General features: G+C 45.0%; 1 protein-coding gene across 7 annotated transcripts in view; it reads left to right on the plus strand.

The window, feature by feature from the left end:
• The window catches only part of ppp1r12a (protein phosphatase 1, regulatory subunit 12A), a 52,349-nt gene extending 34,325 nt beyond the window's left edge, over nt 1–18,024 (plus strand). Inside the window, exons 11-27 of one of the 7 annotated variants that reach the window (XM_054800407.1) lie at nt 957–1,048; nt 1,118–1,234; nt 1,608–1,760; nt 2,242–2,430; nt 2,520–2,669; nt 2,898–2,988; nt 5,712–5,885; nt 5,970–6,123; nt 10,387–10,508; nt 10,617–10,682; nt 11,429–11,445; nt 11,524–11,644; nt 11,717–11,821; nt 12,373–12,420; nt 12,964–12,991; nt 13,487–13,537; nt 15,899–16,684. In XM_054800407.1, the coding sequence (XP_054656382.1) occupies nt 957–1,048; nt 1,118–1,234; nt 1,608–1,760; nt 2,242–2,430; nt 2,520–2,669; nt 2,898–2,988; nt 5,712–5,885; nt 5,970–6,123; nt 10,387–10,508; nt 10,617–10,682; nt 11,429–11,445; nt 11,524–11,644; nt 11,717–11,821; nt 12,373–12,420; nt 12,964–12,991; nt 13,487–13,537; nt 15,899–16,209 (1,989 nt within the window). In that variant the 3' untranslated portion in view covers nt 16,210–16,684. The other 6 variants (XM_054800408.1, XM_054800412.1, XM_054800409.1 and 3 more) reach the window with 6 other exon arrangements.
• The last annotated feature ends 724 nt before the right edge of the window (nt 18,025–18,748 follow it).

The raw sequence follows: 18,748 nt of genomic DNA on the forward strand, positions 1-18,748 counted from the left end.
TCTTGGTGTTCAGGCAAAAAAGTTCAATTTTTTTCCATCTGACCAGATCACTCTTTCCCACATCGCTGAAGTGTCTTTCAGATGTGTGGTAGCATAGGCAAAGGAGCCTTGAGATGTTGTTTCTTCAGGTATGTCTTCTTCTTTGCAACAAGCCCATAGAGACCTTCCCTGTGTAAAGTGCGGGATATAGTGAACTTGTGTACATTAGTCCCAGCAACCTGGAGAGACTGCTTCAGGTCTTCAAGAGTTACGGAGGGTTTTGCTCTTGCTTCCCTGAGCAGTTTCCTCTTCCCTTTTGCTGTGATCTTGGAGGGATGCCCTGCTCTTCGGATGTTCACAGTGGTGCCACGGCGCTTCCACTTCTGGACCAGTGATGGAACAGTACTTTTTGGCACATTGAGTGAACCTGCAATGGCTGCTTAGTTCTGTCCATCTCTATGCTTCTCTAGAACTTTCTTTCTGAGGTCTTCTGACAGCTCCTTCGACTTCATGACTGTTGTCTGCTGACAAGCATGGGATGAATGTGGACAGGTGACGATGCGCACAATTTATAGGGAGTAATGAAGCCTATACAAGTCACAGGTGTGTAAATGCCAGCTTGTGACACTGTGATGCAATGGTTTTTGGTGTGCAATCATTTTTGACTAAAAATGCCGACTTTGGTGCAATGGTATGAATACTTTTGCAACAATGAAATACAGACTTATGCAATCTATCTAAAGTAAAGAGTGCTTATGAACGAAAACAGTGATGGATTGTCATGTTTGTGCTATTTCTGTTCATGCAAAGAGAAGAAACAGACTTTTCCTTTGTTCTGTGCTGAGAAATTGAGTGTTGCTCATGGGTATGAATACTTCTGCAACCCAGTGTGTGTGTGTGTGTGTACAGATCACGTTTTTCCTAAATTTAACACCGGAATTAAATTTACTCTGAAGTCATTACTCACCTGTCGGCAGGAAAAGGACAAAGGGACCCGGCTTGCATATGTGGCCCCCACCATTCCCAGGAGACTGGCCAGTACATCAGACATTGATGAGAAGGAAAACAGGTGAACTCTCAGGACTTCATAGAAGTGAGTATTTAGGAAGTATTTAACCAACGGCGTGTGATCCCCTAGGGACTCTTCCACGGCGCTTATACGTAGCGGCTCCTACACCCGGCGGCGCTGGGATGACGACCTGAAAAACAGTGAAGGAACCACCTCCACCAATAGAACCTCTAGTTACCAACGAAGGTTAGCCTCCCTCCCTCTCTTGTCTCTTTCTCCCCCACTCCAGCTCATGCTTTCAACATCAGAAAGAATAAACTTGTTTTCATTCCATACACCACATTTTCTTGGAATTTGTCATGCATCCCTATGCTTACATGCACGTACCCAACACACATGGATTGCAAACAATGGCACAGAACCTGGACTTGAAATTGCGTTGCATTCACTTCATATGAGGAACCTTCTGGGTGTTTTTCATGCATAAAGGTCCCATATGATATGCATGCAACATTAGTGTGGTGCAAATATGTCTGTCATATTGTATCTGTGTGTGTGTGTTTGTGTGTCCACACTGCTAACATGCCTCTTTCACCCGCCCACCTGCCGCTACCGCCAGCACGTCCCACACGCTAGCGCTAGGGCGGAGTAGCAGCACGCGGGACGTGCCGGCCAAGTCTTCGTCCACCTCCAGCTTGGATCCTAACACCTGTAACACTAAACCCTGGCAACCACCCATCTCCCACTACCAGTCATACAGCATTTACCGCAGGTACACCGCCATGTCTCACACCGCCCACCACTGTCCTACACCCAAACATCCACTTCTTGTTGATGTGCGTAGAGCCGCGAATCTATGAAGACTCTAGACCCAGGGGTATCCAAACGTTTTCCACAGAGAGCTGCATACAAAAAAATGAAAGGCTGTCATACATTTAGTACATGAATGTACTGTAGGTCAATATATGCTAAGCTAACATCTTAGCTTTTGTGTTATAGGTGACGCAACAAATAGTTACACCACTGTAATATGGATCCTATGAATAATCCATGAATTAAATTTTCAGGATATGCCAATAAGAAAAACAAGCTGCAGGCTCCCTGGCTGCACTTTGGACACCCCTGCGCTAGACTGCTGTTGTCATAGCAACGGTAGCACCATAGGCTCAGGACACCATTGTGATAAAACTGTAGCTAGCATCTTCTGGGTCGTACGTAACTTCACAGCAGTTTGTTGTGTCTTCACCTTGCAGCGGCTCTTTCGGTAGACGATACGACGACTTGAGTTCCTCAACGACTACCACCGCCCCCTCCTCCTCATCTTCCTCTACCACAACCACCACCACCTCCTCATCTGTTACCTCGCCTACGGGCCACCGTGGCCTGCTCTCTAGCCTGGGCTCCTCCTCCACACGCACTGGCACCACCAGTCTCACCAGCAGGTAGGCTGGCACGACCAACGCAACGTCGCCTACTGATGCTAAGCTTGGCTCACAGGACTCAAAAGTGTGTTTTTCTTGATGATTTGCAGGTACTGGTCAGAGGAGAGTGCAGCGAGGGAAAAGGACAAGGAGCGGGAGTCGGCAGCAGTCATCCCCACCATAAACACTGGCTTTACCACCACCACCGGCACATCTACCACCACAACCACCATCACAGGCACTGGTCCTGAACGACGCAGGTGTGACACCACTTGAAGCTTTTCAGCTCTAGCACGTCTTCACACTGCAGCAGTGAAAGGAGCCACCTGTGGCGGTGGTGCGCAAAGCAATGCTCCTTCAACTTCTCCTTATATGGAGGGCGGCCCGCGCATTTATTTTCCACAAGGGGACCGGAAGGAACACCATGCTGTTGGGACCGCTGGAATCCTGCAGTGTTTCAGTGTTGGGTTATATTCCTGTGTTCTCAGGTCCTACCTGACACCTGTGCGAGACGAAGAGTCCGAGTCCCAGAGGAAAGCACGCTCCAGACAGGCCAGACAGTCCAGGAGGTCAACCCAGGTTAGTTCACTGACGCCAACCATGACACACAACCTGCGTCGGACATCCATGGGAACCTGGACTAACGCTCCCATTCTCCCGGAATCGTTCAGGGGTATTTATTTTTATTCTGCCCACTTCGCCAACCGGAAGAAATAGCCGACAACACCGACGAAGAAGAAGCGGCTAAAAAGTTTGGCTTAACCACAATGATATCATGCAACATAATGATATCATGCACCACAAGGAGGGTTCATGGAATGATTAAAGAAAAAAACAAAAAAAAACAGGTCGATAATTATGTTGCCCTGGATAAATTAACATGTGCAGGCATGTGTGTGTGTTTCATCTGCTCATCTGCCTGTGCCACACATTGGTTCTACAGTGGAATGAACGGAGAGAGTGTGCCCTCATCTCATTCAGCCTCTTTGTGGATACAGGGGGTTTGCAGTTAGCTTCGTGAGACAGCATACGCTAACATGCATGAAGGCACAGAAGCGATGGTTTCTGATGCGAATGCCAAAGCCAGCAGCCCCAGTATGGAAATATTTGGGTTTTAAACAGAATGAACAAGGTGAGCGCATGAACGCAGACGACTGACACAGACCGTTTTCTCAACTGAGAAAAAAATTCAGCTACTTGTACGGCAGAGCCTTCTTCCAAACTGTCAACGCTTACTGAGGTGTTTGGTCAGCAATGTAAATACACAACAAAAATCTAAACGCAACACTTTTGTTTTTGCTCCCATTTTTTATGAGATGAACTCAAAGATGTAAAACTTGTTCCACATCCACAATATCAGCATTTTTCTCCAACATTGTTGACAAATGTGTCTAAATGTGTGATAGTGAGCACTTCTCCTTTGCTGAGATCATCCATCCCTCCTCACAGGTGTGCCATATCAACATGCTGATTAGACACCATCATTAGTGCACAGGTGGGCCTTAGACTGCCCACAATAAAAGGAAACTCTGAAATGTGCAGTTTTATCACACAGCACAATGCCACAGATGTCGCAAGATTTGAGGGAGCGTGCAATTGGCATGCTGACAGCAGGAATGTCAACCAGAGCTGTTGCTCGTGTATTGAATGTTCATTTTTCTACCATAACCCGTCTCCAACGACATTTCAGAGAATTTGGCAGTACATCCAACCAGCCTCACGACCGCAGACCACGTGTAACCTCACCAGCCCAGGACCTCCACATCCAGCATGTTCACCTCCAAGATGGTCTGAGACCAGCCACTTGGACAGCCGCTGAAACAATCGGTTTGCATAACCAAAGAATTTCTGCACAAACTGTCAGAAACCGTCTCAGGGAAGCTCGTCTGCATGCTCATCGTCCTCATCGGGGTCTCGACCTGACTCCTGCTCATCGAGTGGGCAAATGCTCACATTGGATGGCGTCTGGCATGTGGGAGAGGTGTTCTCTTCACGGTTGAATCCTGGTTTACACTGTTCAAGGCAATAAAACAAAACAAAACCGCACATTTCAGAGTGGCCTTTTATTGTGGGCAGTCTAAGGCCCACCTGTGCACTAATGATGGTGTCTAATCAGCATGTTGATATGGCACACCTGTGAGGTGGGATGGATGATCTCAGCAAATAAGTGCTCACTATCACACATTTAGACACATTTGTCAACAATATTGGAGAGAAATGGTGATATTGTGGATGTGGAACAAGTTTTAAATTTTTGAGTTCATCTCAAAAAATGGAAACAAAAACAAGTGTTGCGTTTATATTTTTGTTGTGTATAAAATAAACAGTGCAAAATGGTGCGTCCTCACAGTGTCGCTTGCTACATTGCAAAAGAAATGCAACCATTCAATATGGCATGCATTTTAAACATACATACTGGCATTTCTATGTCAAGCTAATGTGGCTCACATTATGTTCTTGGGTGCCATCTCGTGGTTCAAATGTGAATTGCACCTCCCATGGCTATTTTAAAAATGGTCTGAAAAAAATGTTGACGGTATCGATTATCGACGATAATTTGTAGCACAAACTTTATCATGAAAGGCTTACCAACATGATGGATGACACATTCATGGTGTAGAAATACGACAGTAACTTGTCATTGGTGTCCTACGTCGGACTTCCTGTAAGCAGTCAGAATGAGGGAAGTGAAAGAATAAATGAGGTGTGTCTAATCCCAATGGAAGCCAGGACGAATGAGAATATTCACAGCCAGTGTAAGCCAGGGTTTCAGGATGCCAGCTGATGTGGAAGTTTTGTGTAAATAAAGAACAAGTTTATCATTTGCACAGTCAAGGGACCTTCTCAGCTCACACAACACACTTGTGGCCTTCAAAATAAGAACGATTTGGGCTGTATTCTATTAACTTGTGTTAACAAAATAAGGGTGTGGTTAAAAAATAGCTTCCAACATTGCGTATACTATTTGTCAAAAATAAACATGCTTTGTGAAAGTGTACTCCTGTAAAAAAAAAAAAGAACCTTGATAACATTTATATTCAAGTTCAATGTTTTGCTATTTACAGTATATACTGCTTAAATACGTCTGTGAGAAATTCATAGTAAAGTTGATCAAAAGTTTATACAGTATTCTGAAAAAATTCATGGAGAAGTTCAGACATTTCATCCATTTCATGCAAACTTTTATGACCCTGCCTCTTAAAAGCAACAGAAGTGAGAATCGTGAGGAAACGTTGAAATGATGGCCAACCCCACACACGACACATGAGCATCTTCAATAAGCATGTCCTATGTCTTTGCAGGGGGTCACTCTGACCGACCTGCAAGAGGCTGAGAAGACCATCGGCAGGAGTCGCACCTCCAAGACCCGCGAGGAGGAGAAAGAGGAGAAGCAGGACAAGGAGAAGCAGGAAGAGAAGAAGGAATATGAAGCCAAGGAAGACGAGTACCGACCCAAGTACCGCAGCTTTGAAGACGTACGTTGACGCGTGGCATGGATTTTTTAAAACCAGTCTATGATTGAAATCTTTCATCTTTAAACTCTCTTCTCTCGCCACCAGCGCTACCGCACCTCCTCCTCTATGTCAGCGGTCAGCACCACCTCGGCGCCGTCTTACTCCAGCACCACTTTGAGCGCCAGCTGCCTCAACAGGCCAAACAGTCTGACGGGGATCACCTCCTCTTACGGCCGTTCGTCCAGAGACAGCGAGAAAGGTGTGCTTTTAAAACACACACACACACACTAGGGATGTGAGTGATAAACCGGTGCGACAGGTTATCTGGTTTGAGGAGCGATTCCGATGTGCTGGTAAGACTCCTGTATCGATAGTAATCGGCCATAGATCTTTAGATGAATGGATTGTGAAGACATGCACCGGGCAGCAGTTGACAGGATCTTTATAAACAATGTGAGAGCCTGGGCTGCCAGTGAAAGGATTGTCACGCATGCTCCATAACTTGCCATGGCTGAAGACGACGATGCTAACGCTGGTGTTTGAACGCCCAAATTTGGAACATCTTTGGATTCATTTCAAGGAGGGTGCAAAACTTGAGCAGCCAGTATGGTAATTTTTCTGCTTTGTAACTTGATTACTTCGAAATGTTGCTGCTGGAGTGTTGACAGCACTATGCTGCATCTGAAATGTTGTACCATGACCATTGTTAGGACATTCTGAGTATGGGATTGTTTACCTGTCTAAGCTAAAACAGCATTTTCATACTTCCATTTACTTCTGTGTTTGCAAGAGATGTCATTATTTAGGGGGCTTTGCACTATTTATTTATTGTGTATTATTGATTGGACTGAAGAGATAGATGTTTATTGTCAATGCATAATATACAGTCATGTAAAAACTGATTAGAGCACCCTTTTTTCTTCGGTTTCTTATTCATTTGAATGCCTGATAAACTAAAGGTACCTTTGTGTGGGCAAATATAACAATGACAACAAAAATAGCTCATAAGTGTTCCATTTTTTGGCAGTACAATGCTATAGCTACTCATGTCAGAACTGGAGTGATTTTGGTTATCATCAAGAAAAGCATGGAAGTTGCTAGATATCAGCTCTTAAATGAAATTCTTCTGAGCTATATTTGTTATCATCATGAAACAAATGTATCTTTAGTTGTACTAGGCATTCAAATGGATCAATAAACTGAAGAAACCAGGGCCCACAATTTAAACGATTTCAAGTATTTATTTTATTTTTACATAATTTGGGCTTCCAGCTCATTAAACCCACGAAAACAGGAATTCAAAAAATTAGAATACTGTGAAGAAATCAGCCCAAATTTTGCAGGGCATGAATGTTTTAAACTGAGTGTCACACACTAATCATCGACTAAACTCAAATCACCTGCACAGGCTTCCCCAGGTGTCATTAAATTGCTTCAGTTTGGTTCAATTGTATCAGTTTGGTTCAATATGGCGAAGACTGCAGACATGACAACTGGCCAGAAGACCATCATTGATACCCTCCATAGGATGGGTAAGCCACAAAAGTTCATAGCTAAGGAGGCTGGTTGTTCACAGAGTGCTGTGTCCAAGCATATCAATGGAAAGTCTAGAGGAAGGGCAAAATGTGGCAGGAGAAGATGCACCAGCAAAAGAGATGATCGTGGGCTTCAGCGGATTATCAAACAGAGAAGATTCAAGAATCTGGCAGAGATCCAGAAAGAGTGGAATGAGGCGGGAGTCACAGCTTCAAAAACCACCTCATTCAGACGCATCCAGGAGATGGGCTACAACTGTCGGGTTCCTCGGGTCAAGCCACTTCTGAACCTGAGCCAACATAGGAAGCGTCTCCACTGGGCCAAGGAGAAGAAGGACTGGACTGTTGGCCAGTGGTCCAAGGTCCTCTCTTCCGATGAAAGTAAAGTGTGCCTTTCATTTGGGAATCAAGGTCCAAGGGTTTGGAGGAAGACGGGTGAGGAACAGAACCCAAGCTGCCTGAGGTCCGGTGTGAAATATCCACAGTCCGTCATGATTTGGGGTGCAATGTCCGGTGCAGGTGTTGGTAAACTCTGCTTTCTTAAATCCAAGGTCACCGCAACAGTCTACCAGAATGTTTTAGAGGACTTCATGATTCCTTCTGCTGAGGATCTGTATGGAGATGCAGATTTCATCTTCCAGCAGTACCTGGCCTCTGCCCATACCGCCAGAAGCACCAAAACCTGGTTTGATGCCCATGCCATCACAGTGCTTGACTGGCCAGCCAACTCACCGGACATAAACCCCATTGAGAATCTATGGGGTATTCTCAAGAGGAAAATGAGGGGCACCAGACCCAACAACAAAAAAGAGCTGACAGCAAGCATCAAGGAAATCTGGGCTTCCATAACTCCCAGGCAATGCCACAGGCTGATTGCTTCAATGCCACGTGGCATCGAGGCAGTGATTAAGGCAAAGGGATTCCCAACCAAGTATTGAAGATTGACATATCGTTTTGAAAGCACCATATTTTGATTGATTTGATGTGATCCTAATTTCTTTCTTTTTTTCCTGCAAAAACAGAAGTAAATGGTGATTTCTTCACAGTATTCAAATTTTTTGAATTCTTGGTTTTGTGCGTTTTTTGAGCTGGAAGCCCAAATTACGTAAAAATAAACAAACACTTGCAATCGTTTAAATTGTGGGCCCTGAATCTATAATCTATGAAAGTTTTACTTTTTGAATGGAATTATGGAAATTAAACAACTTTTCCATGACATTCAAATTTTTTGGAAAGGGTCTGTAGGTTCCCAAAATAGCCTGCAGTAAGTGAAATCCGCGAAGAAGTAGTAGTTTGTTTCCAATGATTCTATATGTTTTAAGGCTGTAAAAGCCCTCACCATACACTTGATACACTTTTCTCAGGCGGGCATGAACATTTTCTCACATTTCCCTCTTGTTTAAAACACTCTCAAAGTGACCATTTCCTTTGAATTTTAATGATCAACCTTCTAGAGTAGTTTGGACACAAGAAATGATTCAGTGACTTTTGTGTGTTTTGCTCCTCTGACCATGCCGTTTTTGTGTCCTTGTTGAAGCATGTTGCTCCTGCCGTTGTTTTTATTTCCCCTGCGTCGTCATCCGTGAGCCGAGGATTCGTTTGTTCTGTCGTGGCACCCTGCAGCCGTGTGGCTTTTGCCTTCCTTCGGCGTGGCCGGGGTCCGGCTTGTTGTGCAGTGGCTTGCTTCTTCTTCCATTTGGGTGCAGGGTGTTTCGGCAGGCTGCACGGTGGCCTAGTGGTTAACATGTTGGCCACACAATCAGGAGATCGGGCATCTTTGTGGAGTTTGCATGTTCTTCCTGTGCGTGCGTGGATTTTTGCCAGGTGCTCTGCTTTCCTTCCACATTCCAAAAACATGCGTGTTGGGTTAATTGGAGACTCTAAATTGTCCATAGGTATGAATTTGAGTGTGAATGATTGTTTGTCTAGATGTGCCCTGCCATTGACTGCCTCTTGCCCAAAGTCAGCTGGGATAGGCTCCAGCATACCCGCGACCCTAGTGAGGATGGATGGATGGTGTTTTGTCGGGGAGAAGGCTTGCAGCGTTCGGAGTGGCTTGGTTGGCTATTATTGACAGTATTGGCGGTGGTAAACAGCTCACACTGTTAGCTAGTTTGCTAGCCATGTATGGCCATGACCACAACAGGAGGCAGTCTACAGCCAATCAGGACGCAGAAGACTACAGCACTCAACTTCACACAATGAAATTCTTCTTAAAAGGCCAGGATGGCCTGTAACAGCATTCACACGCTGTCAAAAAATTTAAAAAGCACTAAAATTGCACTAAAGAAAATCTGCGAAAGAGTGAGCCCATGAAACATGAAGTGCAGTGGAGCAAGGGAACACTGTACATCCATCCATCCATCATTTTCTATTTTTGCTAGTGCCTTACAGTATGCGTGGGGGTATGATGTGCTCTTTAACACATTACAAAATGCTGTAAGAATGACACCTTCATATCATTGCCATCTTTATTTTATAATGTAAGAGCAATATCTACATCAACAAACATGAACCGTTAAACCAATTAAATTTAATGGAATCATATCGTTTGTACACTGCATCGAATCGTTCTGTTTTTTAGAATGGTATGATAACCTGTGTATCTGCATTCAAATCAGTGCACATACACTTACACACATACACACCTGGTGCAGAAATAAGGCCTCTCTCAGGTGTAAGGCATACCTGTGAAGTACCCGCATGAGTGTGTTCCAATGTTCTGTCCACTATGATGACCATCTGCGACACGCCTTTGTCTGCGTGTCTTCTTCAAATAGCAAGAGAATGAAGCCCTGATGGAAACAGGATGGCAGCCTCAGCGTGTTCATCTGAAGGACAACACCAACTTCTTTGTCTTGTTTATTTCCACACGTCAACCTCACGGTGTCCTTTTTAAGCACATGTTTCTGATTTTCCAGAGCAGATGGCCATGTCATGAAGTCGCTGAAGGAGACTAGCGTAGCATTCTTTGTCTCTCAACACAGAAACGGACAAGAAGGAGGAGGAGAAGGAGGGCGACGACAAGTCTCAGCCTCGCTCCATACGGGATCGCAGGCGGCCCCGTGAGAAGAGACGATCCACCGGGGTCTCCTTCTGGTCCCAAGATGTAAGGCCGGTCTCGCTGTGATGATATTCTTCCTTAAGGCCCATTTTCACTCAAACCTTCATCTTCAGCTTTCATCTTTTATCTTGAACGTCTGTGCTTTAATTGCAGGGTGATGATAACGACCATGAACACCTGTCTGACTCGGAGGAAGGCAGCATCAAGGGAGAGGTGCAGGTATCCCCACACACACACACACACACATGAACAGAAAGTGAGTTTTCAAAGCAGCCATTTCATTTAAACCCAGTGAGTCATTTTTTGCTCTTTGGGGATGTCAAGACTTCCTGTTGATCTTTGACCCACTGCTTTTATCACATATGCCGGCTCTTCCTCGTGTCCGCTTGCCTCAATTGAGGCCAAGGGACTTTGATATTCCCTCCAACCACGCCTGCAGCCTTTCAATGTACACGTGCACCTCCGATACATTAGAACCTAGCTTCCCCAAGCAGGGTACGCCAATTGTGATAAGGGGGTACGTGAAGAAAAATGAAAAACAGTTGGCACCTAGCACTCAAAATTAGGAGTGTGCCTGAACACCGCATGGCATGAAGTTGTTCTTTGCGCCGTGTGCATCATATAAAAGATATCACTTATCTGTTTATCAGTGTTCATGTCAAACTTTATGAAAAATACACATTTACAATAAAAACAATAAAACAATGAACCATGTTCACTGTTTCAAGTTCATTGAGACCATGAGGTTTATGTTTAGAAGCGTGCAGGAGTAGGGGGTACATGGCTTCAGGTCAAATGTGTGAAGGGTACGCCTCTGTAAAAAGTTTGGGAACCACTGCATGAGAATATGCTGCAAGTACACCAACAAGAAGGGAAGTCGGTAACGAGCCAAGGTGTTTAGAATAAAGGTTAAGTCCCGCCCTCTGACTGCTCCTCCATATCTGACGTCTTTTCTTTTGTTGCAGGTGGACAGGCTGTCCAGGTGAGTGTACCTGCCAGTGTCTCCCTTGTTGCAGTTAACGTGAACTCTCCCTCTTCTAATCGGCCATTGCTGTTGCAGGAACGAGGGTAGCACCTCCTCCTTAGACTGCAACGACTCTCTCCTCAGCCGCAGCTACGGCGAGAGTCGAAGGCCGTACTCCAGCCGGCTGGACAGAGACGACGCCACAGACTACAAAAAGGTACCCAAAACACCGTCTGGCTTGTTGGAGCATATTTCTTCCGTTATTGACTGAGCAAGTGCTTCCTCACAGCTCTATGAGCAGATCTTAGCTGAGAATGAGAAGCTGAAGGCGCAGTTACGCGACACGGACGTGGAGCTGGCTGACTTGAAGCTGCAACTGGAGAAGGCCACGCAGGTACGTGTCGTCCTGGCGCACCTTCACGTCAGACTTCAAAGCGCTTGTTTACCTGCATCTGCATGTTGTAGCAAAAAGAGTTGATGAATGAGATGGAATTAGAGATATTCCGGTAGATAGTCCCCACACATGCAGTACAGTGTGGCATGCAGCATTCACAGCCATGGCAATGGTTTTCTCCATTTTGCACTTAGTTTGGTGGTCCTTGAACGCACCATAGTTGTGTGCCGTGACTCCCATTCCATCTGTTGATAGATCATCTTCTAAGTGTGTGAGGCATATTTAGGGATGAAACCTGGATTGTGTTGGGAGTCAACAATGGCAATTGAAGAGAGAAGGGTAGGCTTGAATCTGATCAAATTATTACAACACTCTCTTTTATTGCAAATGGGTTTGGAGGTGGAGGAGCGCGTGGCGTGGCAAAAATATACATTTTGATGGCCGGATGAGTTACTGCCAATAGCTTATGTAACCCATGCGAAAACCAGGTGCTACTGTACATAAGGACCCTTTTAATGTACAACACGTGTAATGTGTGTGTGTCATTGCAGAGGCAGGAGCGCTACGCTGACAGGTCACAGCTTGAGATGGAGAAAAGGGTAAGCGAGATGTTTTTAAGTTAGCACCATGGGAACCTATGAAAATGAGACATAAACAAATACACCAGGGGTGTCCAAACCTTTTCCACATAGTGAAAAATGAAAGGATGCAACTTTGTAAAATGCTAAAATATACTGTATTTCAATGCATGTCAGCATTGTCATATGCTATACAGTATGTAGGTGAAGAACCTACATATCAACCTCACTTCATGCTATTTTTCCCCCATTTTAGCTGTTTTCAATTTTCCAAATATTTCAACTTTCTTCTGAATTAATCCTCGTAAATGTTCAACTTGTAATATTTGGACTTTTTCCCCAACCAACTTTATTTATGCTGTTTTTCTTTTTGTAGTTTTCTTGTTAAATGCTATTTTTAGGCAATAGCAAAAAGGCAGCGGAGTGCAAACGCCCCCCGGGCTGTGTTTTGGACACCCCTGCCTGAGCTAGCATAAGAGAGAGAGTGATGGAGTTGAAAAGGAGGAAGGATGATGATGATTCTGACTAATAAGAGTGTCAAAATGGCTGGCTTTATGTCTGAAGGTAACAAGCAGATATCATCTGGGCGGGGGTATGAATTTAAGATGAATTGACTTTGTGCTGCTGCCTGTCGTGTCACGTTACTTGTAGCTGGCGCCGGGCAGGACTTCATCCCGCCCCACTCCCCTTGCCACTCTACAACCCTGCCCACCACCACCTTTCTTTTGCTGCCTTTTTAGGCCTGAGAGGCTGCGTGCGTGGATCTCTTCTATTTGTGTGTTAGGCCAGCCACAGTGCATGTGTCGGCGCGCTTGCGTCATCACACTGGACCCGACTGGACCAGAAGTAGATTCTCCAAGCACATATTGATCACGGATTGTGTTGGTGTGTCATGGCCGATGCTTGTAGATGCCTCACGCCTGTGTGTGTGTGTGTGTGTGTGTGTGTGTGTGTGTGTGTGTGTGTGTGTGTGTGTGTGTGTGTGTGTGTGTGTGTGCGTGCGCGCGCGCATCATTAGGCACCAACCACGTTACACTACCACCCACAATCAAATATGACTCACAATCTTGTCTCCCCCCCCTTACAGGAAAGACGAGCTCTCGAAAGGAAGATTTCGGAGATGGAGGAGGAACTGAAGGTACTGACACACACACACACACTTGCTAATGCTAAGAGTAGAACAGGTAGTCCATGCTGGTAAAACTGGGATGGATTTTGGTTCCTTGATGATGTAAACACACCAAAGAGCCTGTGGACTGACCGCAGGCTCGTCCTAACTTCCGCTGAGGAAAAGTAAAGGATGCTTTGAAGATGCTAAAATCTTTGTCTTATTATCTCATCATATACTGGATCTTGCAAGGGAGGGTAGGAGGAAGCGTCAGTAATGAGACCACCACACTACCGGGTTATTACTGTCCATTTCATAGGAGCACACATCCTTACCCTTCCTGCTGGCCACAGCATGCAGCCAATTGATTCCTAATGTCTCATTTCATGTGACTTTTCTTTGATGTGTTGCCATCAGAAGTAATCATATCACATATGGGCTGTGGATGCTATTTATATTGGGGGTGTCCCAATCCACATTTTTTGGCTTCTGATCCGAATTATTTTTTTTTAATTGTAAGATTTTTATTACGAAAATGAATTTGTGGAATTGAAAGTAAATTGTTGCTGAATGTACTTTATTACACAGCATGAGCAACAATATTCTTTGGTTCTGAGTCAGGTCCCTAATCCAATAAAAGATCAAATTGTAAAAAAAATGTGTGCAAAATACTCCTAGGGTAGGACTAATCATTTGACATGATGATAGATCAATTTGTGCTGTGATTGACCTTATACAACATGTTTTTAACAAACTCTCTTCAACACAATAGTAATTTATTGACGGTCCCTAGTATAAACGACTAGCGGTTAGCGCAGCACTTCCCGTGTGAGCTCCCTGCACCATGACACAGCAGTCCGAGCACAGTGAGGGGGAACTACCGCTGTACTACTGAGCCCGAAATCTGATGTCCAGTGGTACACCACAGACATGTCTTCATGGTGGTGTTGCCTTTTCTTCTTCTTGCGGGGGGCGGGAGTTGAGTGGCAACCGGCTTTGAGGCACCGCACCTACCGTGTTGGAGTGTGGCTGACACATTATTCGCCCCATCTCGTGGCGGAAGCCGATATTTCATCTTCAAAATACAGTGGATTGGCAGCTGATCCCCATCCTGAAGATCAGATCGGGACATACCTGATTAATGTCATGCCTGGGATGTGTTGGCACCATGAAATGAAACATGGGAACAGGAGGGCATGTATTGATGGCGTCTTGCCACCAGGGGGCCACGTAGAGCTGATTGAGCACTTTTTTTGTCCTTTGGGTCACACTTACCCCTTTTGCACTGTAGCTGACTTTGGTGTTGGTGCTGGGTGAAGTTAGAGGCCGGGGTGGAACCGTGTTGCCTGCGAACTGACTCAGACACTGGCTTCATTTTCCATTGTCCTGGGGGGTAATGACCCTTGTGGCGCAGTGACACACGCCTCCATCAGCAAATAACAGTGCTGACCATTTTGGAATCCAAACACACAACTCACTATAGTGCACATTCTTTACAGGTCAAATGCTACAAAAATGCTAACCATGTGAAGATAAAGAGTTTTGGGTTGTGTGGGGAGCTCATAGCATCTCATCACCATGGTTTTCTGGCCCAAAGATAAAAGCTTATGAAAGCAGAAGACAGTAAATGTTAACAAATGTTGCTTCTTCCATGACTATAGGCTGCAAGCTAGCGTGCTAACCCCAACAGCAGGCTCGTATTTACAGCCAAAACTCTGCTGTCAACATGACATGAAAGAAATCCAACCTGCGGCTCTGGGGGTTTTCTTTAGTGATGCCCTCCAGGGTTCTGGTGGAGCTGGGAGAAGTACGGCATGTGGTATTAAACCCACCAGCACCAGCGGTGTCTGTGGCCCAACACTTTAAGCTCCGACCACTGCCACTCCTGCCTAGGTCTTTCTCCTGGTCTCTCTAGTCCTTCTGTGGTAGTTGTTTGTTGAAAGGCCTCTTGATGCCTTCCAGTATCGGCAGGGTTCACATTTCTTCTGCACTTCTTCCAAGAGACAGCAGGTTTCCTCTAGTGTCCATTTCATAGCGTTGTTAAAGAGATGGAGGTGACCCCGCCCACCTCGTTATGCAAACTCACTCGGCCCAGCAGGCTTTTGGAAGCAGAGTTGAACCAAAGCGAGACAGCTTCACTTGCAAGCAGTGCTGGAACCTTGACAATGAACCAGGGATCCAAAGCAGGCACAGTGGAGAAGGGGTAACTCGGGTTCTGAATTGAGTCCATGCGGGTCCAAAGTCTGTCCCCATTTTCTAACAATCTTCCTTTTCTGTTTCCTCATCTCCTCCTCTCGCTCCCTTCTTCTATCAATGTGTTGTCTTCTTCTTCTTATACTTGACCCTGTGTCTTCTTCTACCACTCTGTTCTGCCCCCCGCTGTGTCCACAGAACCTCCCCCAGGTAAAGCAGGTGCAGGCGCTGCGGCAGGCGAAGGAGCGGCTGCAGGCAGAGAACCGGGCGCTGGCCCGCGTGGTGGCCAAGCTCTCTCAGTCCGCCTGCAGCCAGCTGCCCGCCGTCGACCTCTAAAGCCACGGCCCTTTCTGTCCACCGCCACTTCCTCCATCCTTTTCACTCCCCACCCCTTTCTCAGCCACTCAGCCATTCCCTGCCCCACCCTGCCCCGCCCACAGGTGCTCTGCCGCCCAACTGCTTTTGTTTCAATTCTTCCCCTTCACTGGGGGGTAGTATTTTTGGTTTGATCCGCCCCCCAAAAAAGGCTACTTTCCTTTGGCAGTAGTTGGTGTGAAAGCAACGAGCTCGCAGCCGCTGCACAGGAAAGTGTCCATTGGGGGGGGTCCTGCTTCTCACCTTGTTTGGCTTCTCTGCATGAAATATGAAATATGGAGGGGGGGGGGGGTGTTCCTCCATGAAGGCGTCCACATCGATGCAAGTATTGGGACACCTCCTGAAAGTCACAGGAAGAAAGTTCTTCCACACCAAACTCATCCAAGCACGCCTTTGTACCAAAGCAAGCGAGGGCGTCCCAATACTTGCGTCCGTGCCGTGTGTGTGTGTGTGTGTGTGTGTGTGTGTGTGTGTGTGTGGTCATGTGACTGGAGTGTTTGTTGTGGTGTGACTAAAAAGATGAAACGGTGGGTCGGAGCGCTGCATGGCGCCCACGTGGCGACAAACGCTGAGTGGTGGCGGCGTGGTGTCTAAGCGCCTGTCCTTCTCTTCTCGCCCTCCAGATGCTCCCTGACTTGAAAGCAGACAACCAGAGGCTCAAGGACGAGAACGGAGCGCTCATTCGAGTCATTAGCAAGCTTTCCAAGTAGACCCCCCACCGATGCCCCCCCTGGCAGTGACTAATGGAATTGCACATCTAGATATTAAGGCAAGAGACTTTTATTGTTGTCCCACTGCAGCGTCCTCCTCCCCCATCATCATAGACGCCCCCCAGTTTACAGCGTGCACGAGCATCGTGGGCGGGGAAGCCAGAGCTCTATTTAACCAGTAAGCCTTAGTTGTACAGAAAGAGGAAAGCTCTTGATGAACAATTATTATTATTATTATTATTATTATTATTAATATCAACACCTGATTTTATTTGTGCCACGCCACCTTTTATTTTGGTCTACGTGTGCTGTGCCACTTCCCCCTCCCCTGTTTTTTTTTTAAACACACAAGGATCACATGTGTACTCACTCTCTCACACACACACACACACACACACACACACACACACACACACACACACAGTCTCACTCCCCCAGCTGTGTGGTTACCTCTGCATGTCGTCTTCCTCCAAGAGGGAAAAATAAGCAAACGGAGGCGGAGCAGGTGGAATTGAAGCTTTCACTGACTGTGCAATATGCATAATTCTCCTCCTTCTTCTTTGTTTTTGATGCTTTCATGAGCAGTCATCACATCTTTCTTTCTTCCACCACGGCCCCCATCGCTTCTTTTGGCTTGTCGTGTTAGCGGGTTAGTTTCTGTGTGTACGTGTCACCTTGTTTTAGCAGGTACTTGCTGATATGTACGTATTTGTTGGCCGTGCGTCCCTTCCCGTCTGTTACTATTAAAAGTATCCAAATTCCACAGGACTTTTTCCTTTTCTTTCCAAAACAACATTTCATTGTATTGCGTACGCTGGAAGGAAGAGTGCAGTTGTTTTGTTTTAAAGCTGTAGTATTATTTAGTATTATAGCCCAGACAGATCTATTGTGGCGCTCGCCCTCCTTTTTTGTTTTTTTAAGTAGAAAGTCTACGTGCACTGTCCACGGCGCAGCGGGAGTACAAACTAATATTCCACGCAAACTTTTTATGCATTTCAGTGGCCTTTTTTAAATTGTTTTAGTCAAAGAAGGGGACGAAGAGGGGATTTAAAAAAAAAAAGTCACTGCAAATAGACTGATCTACTCTGGTTAAGTTTTATTTTATTCTTTATTATTATTATGATGATGATGTTTTGTTTGGTCATCTTGTAAAATAGGTGTGTGGCTTAAATACATGCAAGCTGTGCTGTGACTACCAACCACTGAAGAGTTCATTAAAAATAAACTTGTACATTGTAAAGTTCACACGTCTGTCCTTGTGTCTCTATTTGATTTTTTAAAAAAGCATTTGATAGCATTTCTTTGGATTATTTTTTTAATATTTTTTTAAATGCATTTACTTTAAAAAAAAAAAATTACATATATTTAGTTTTTAGAAATGCATTTAAATATTTGTTTTTACATTTATTTGTTTTCATGTGCAATTGTTTTTCAGTAAGTTCGTCTGGAAAAAAAGTGAACTGTTTTGCTCCAGATGCTGTAATACTCCTTTTCACCACTGGATAGCGCACCACACCAGTCTGAAAACACAATACACTCTATTAATAAATACGAGTTCATCTTTGATTATATTTTTAAAAATGAATTTAGATTAAATACAATCTTTACAGTTAGTTTTTATGTGCGGTTTTCTTCAACAAGTTCATTTGGGTAAAAGTTTACTTTTATAATAAATGAAGTGTTAATCTTTAACTGCTGCAATACTCCTTTTCACCACCAGAGTGCGCACCACACTACTCAAAGTATTGACAAGAGTTCATCTTTTGCTATTTTAAAACATGCATTTATTTTTGAATGTATGTGTTTTATATGCAGTTTTAAGTTCATCTGGAAAAAATTGTTTCATATAATAAACGGATGAACTGCTGAGCTATAACTGCTGCAATACTCATTTTCACCGCCGGAGGGCGTACCTCACCACTCTGAAAACTAGTCTGATACTAGTTCATCTTTTCATGATATT

This window comes from Dunckerocampus dactyliophorus, chromosome 15 (genome assembly GCF_027744805.1).
Source record: "Dunckerocampus dactyliophorus isolate RoL2022-P2 chromosome 15, RoL_Ddac_1.1, whole genome shotgun sequence".
Lineage (NCBI taxonomy): Eukaryota > Metazoa > Chordata > Actinopteri > Syngnathiformes > Syngnathidae > Dunckerocampus > Dunckerocampus dactyliophorus.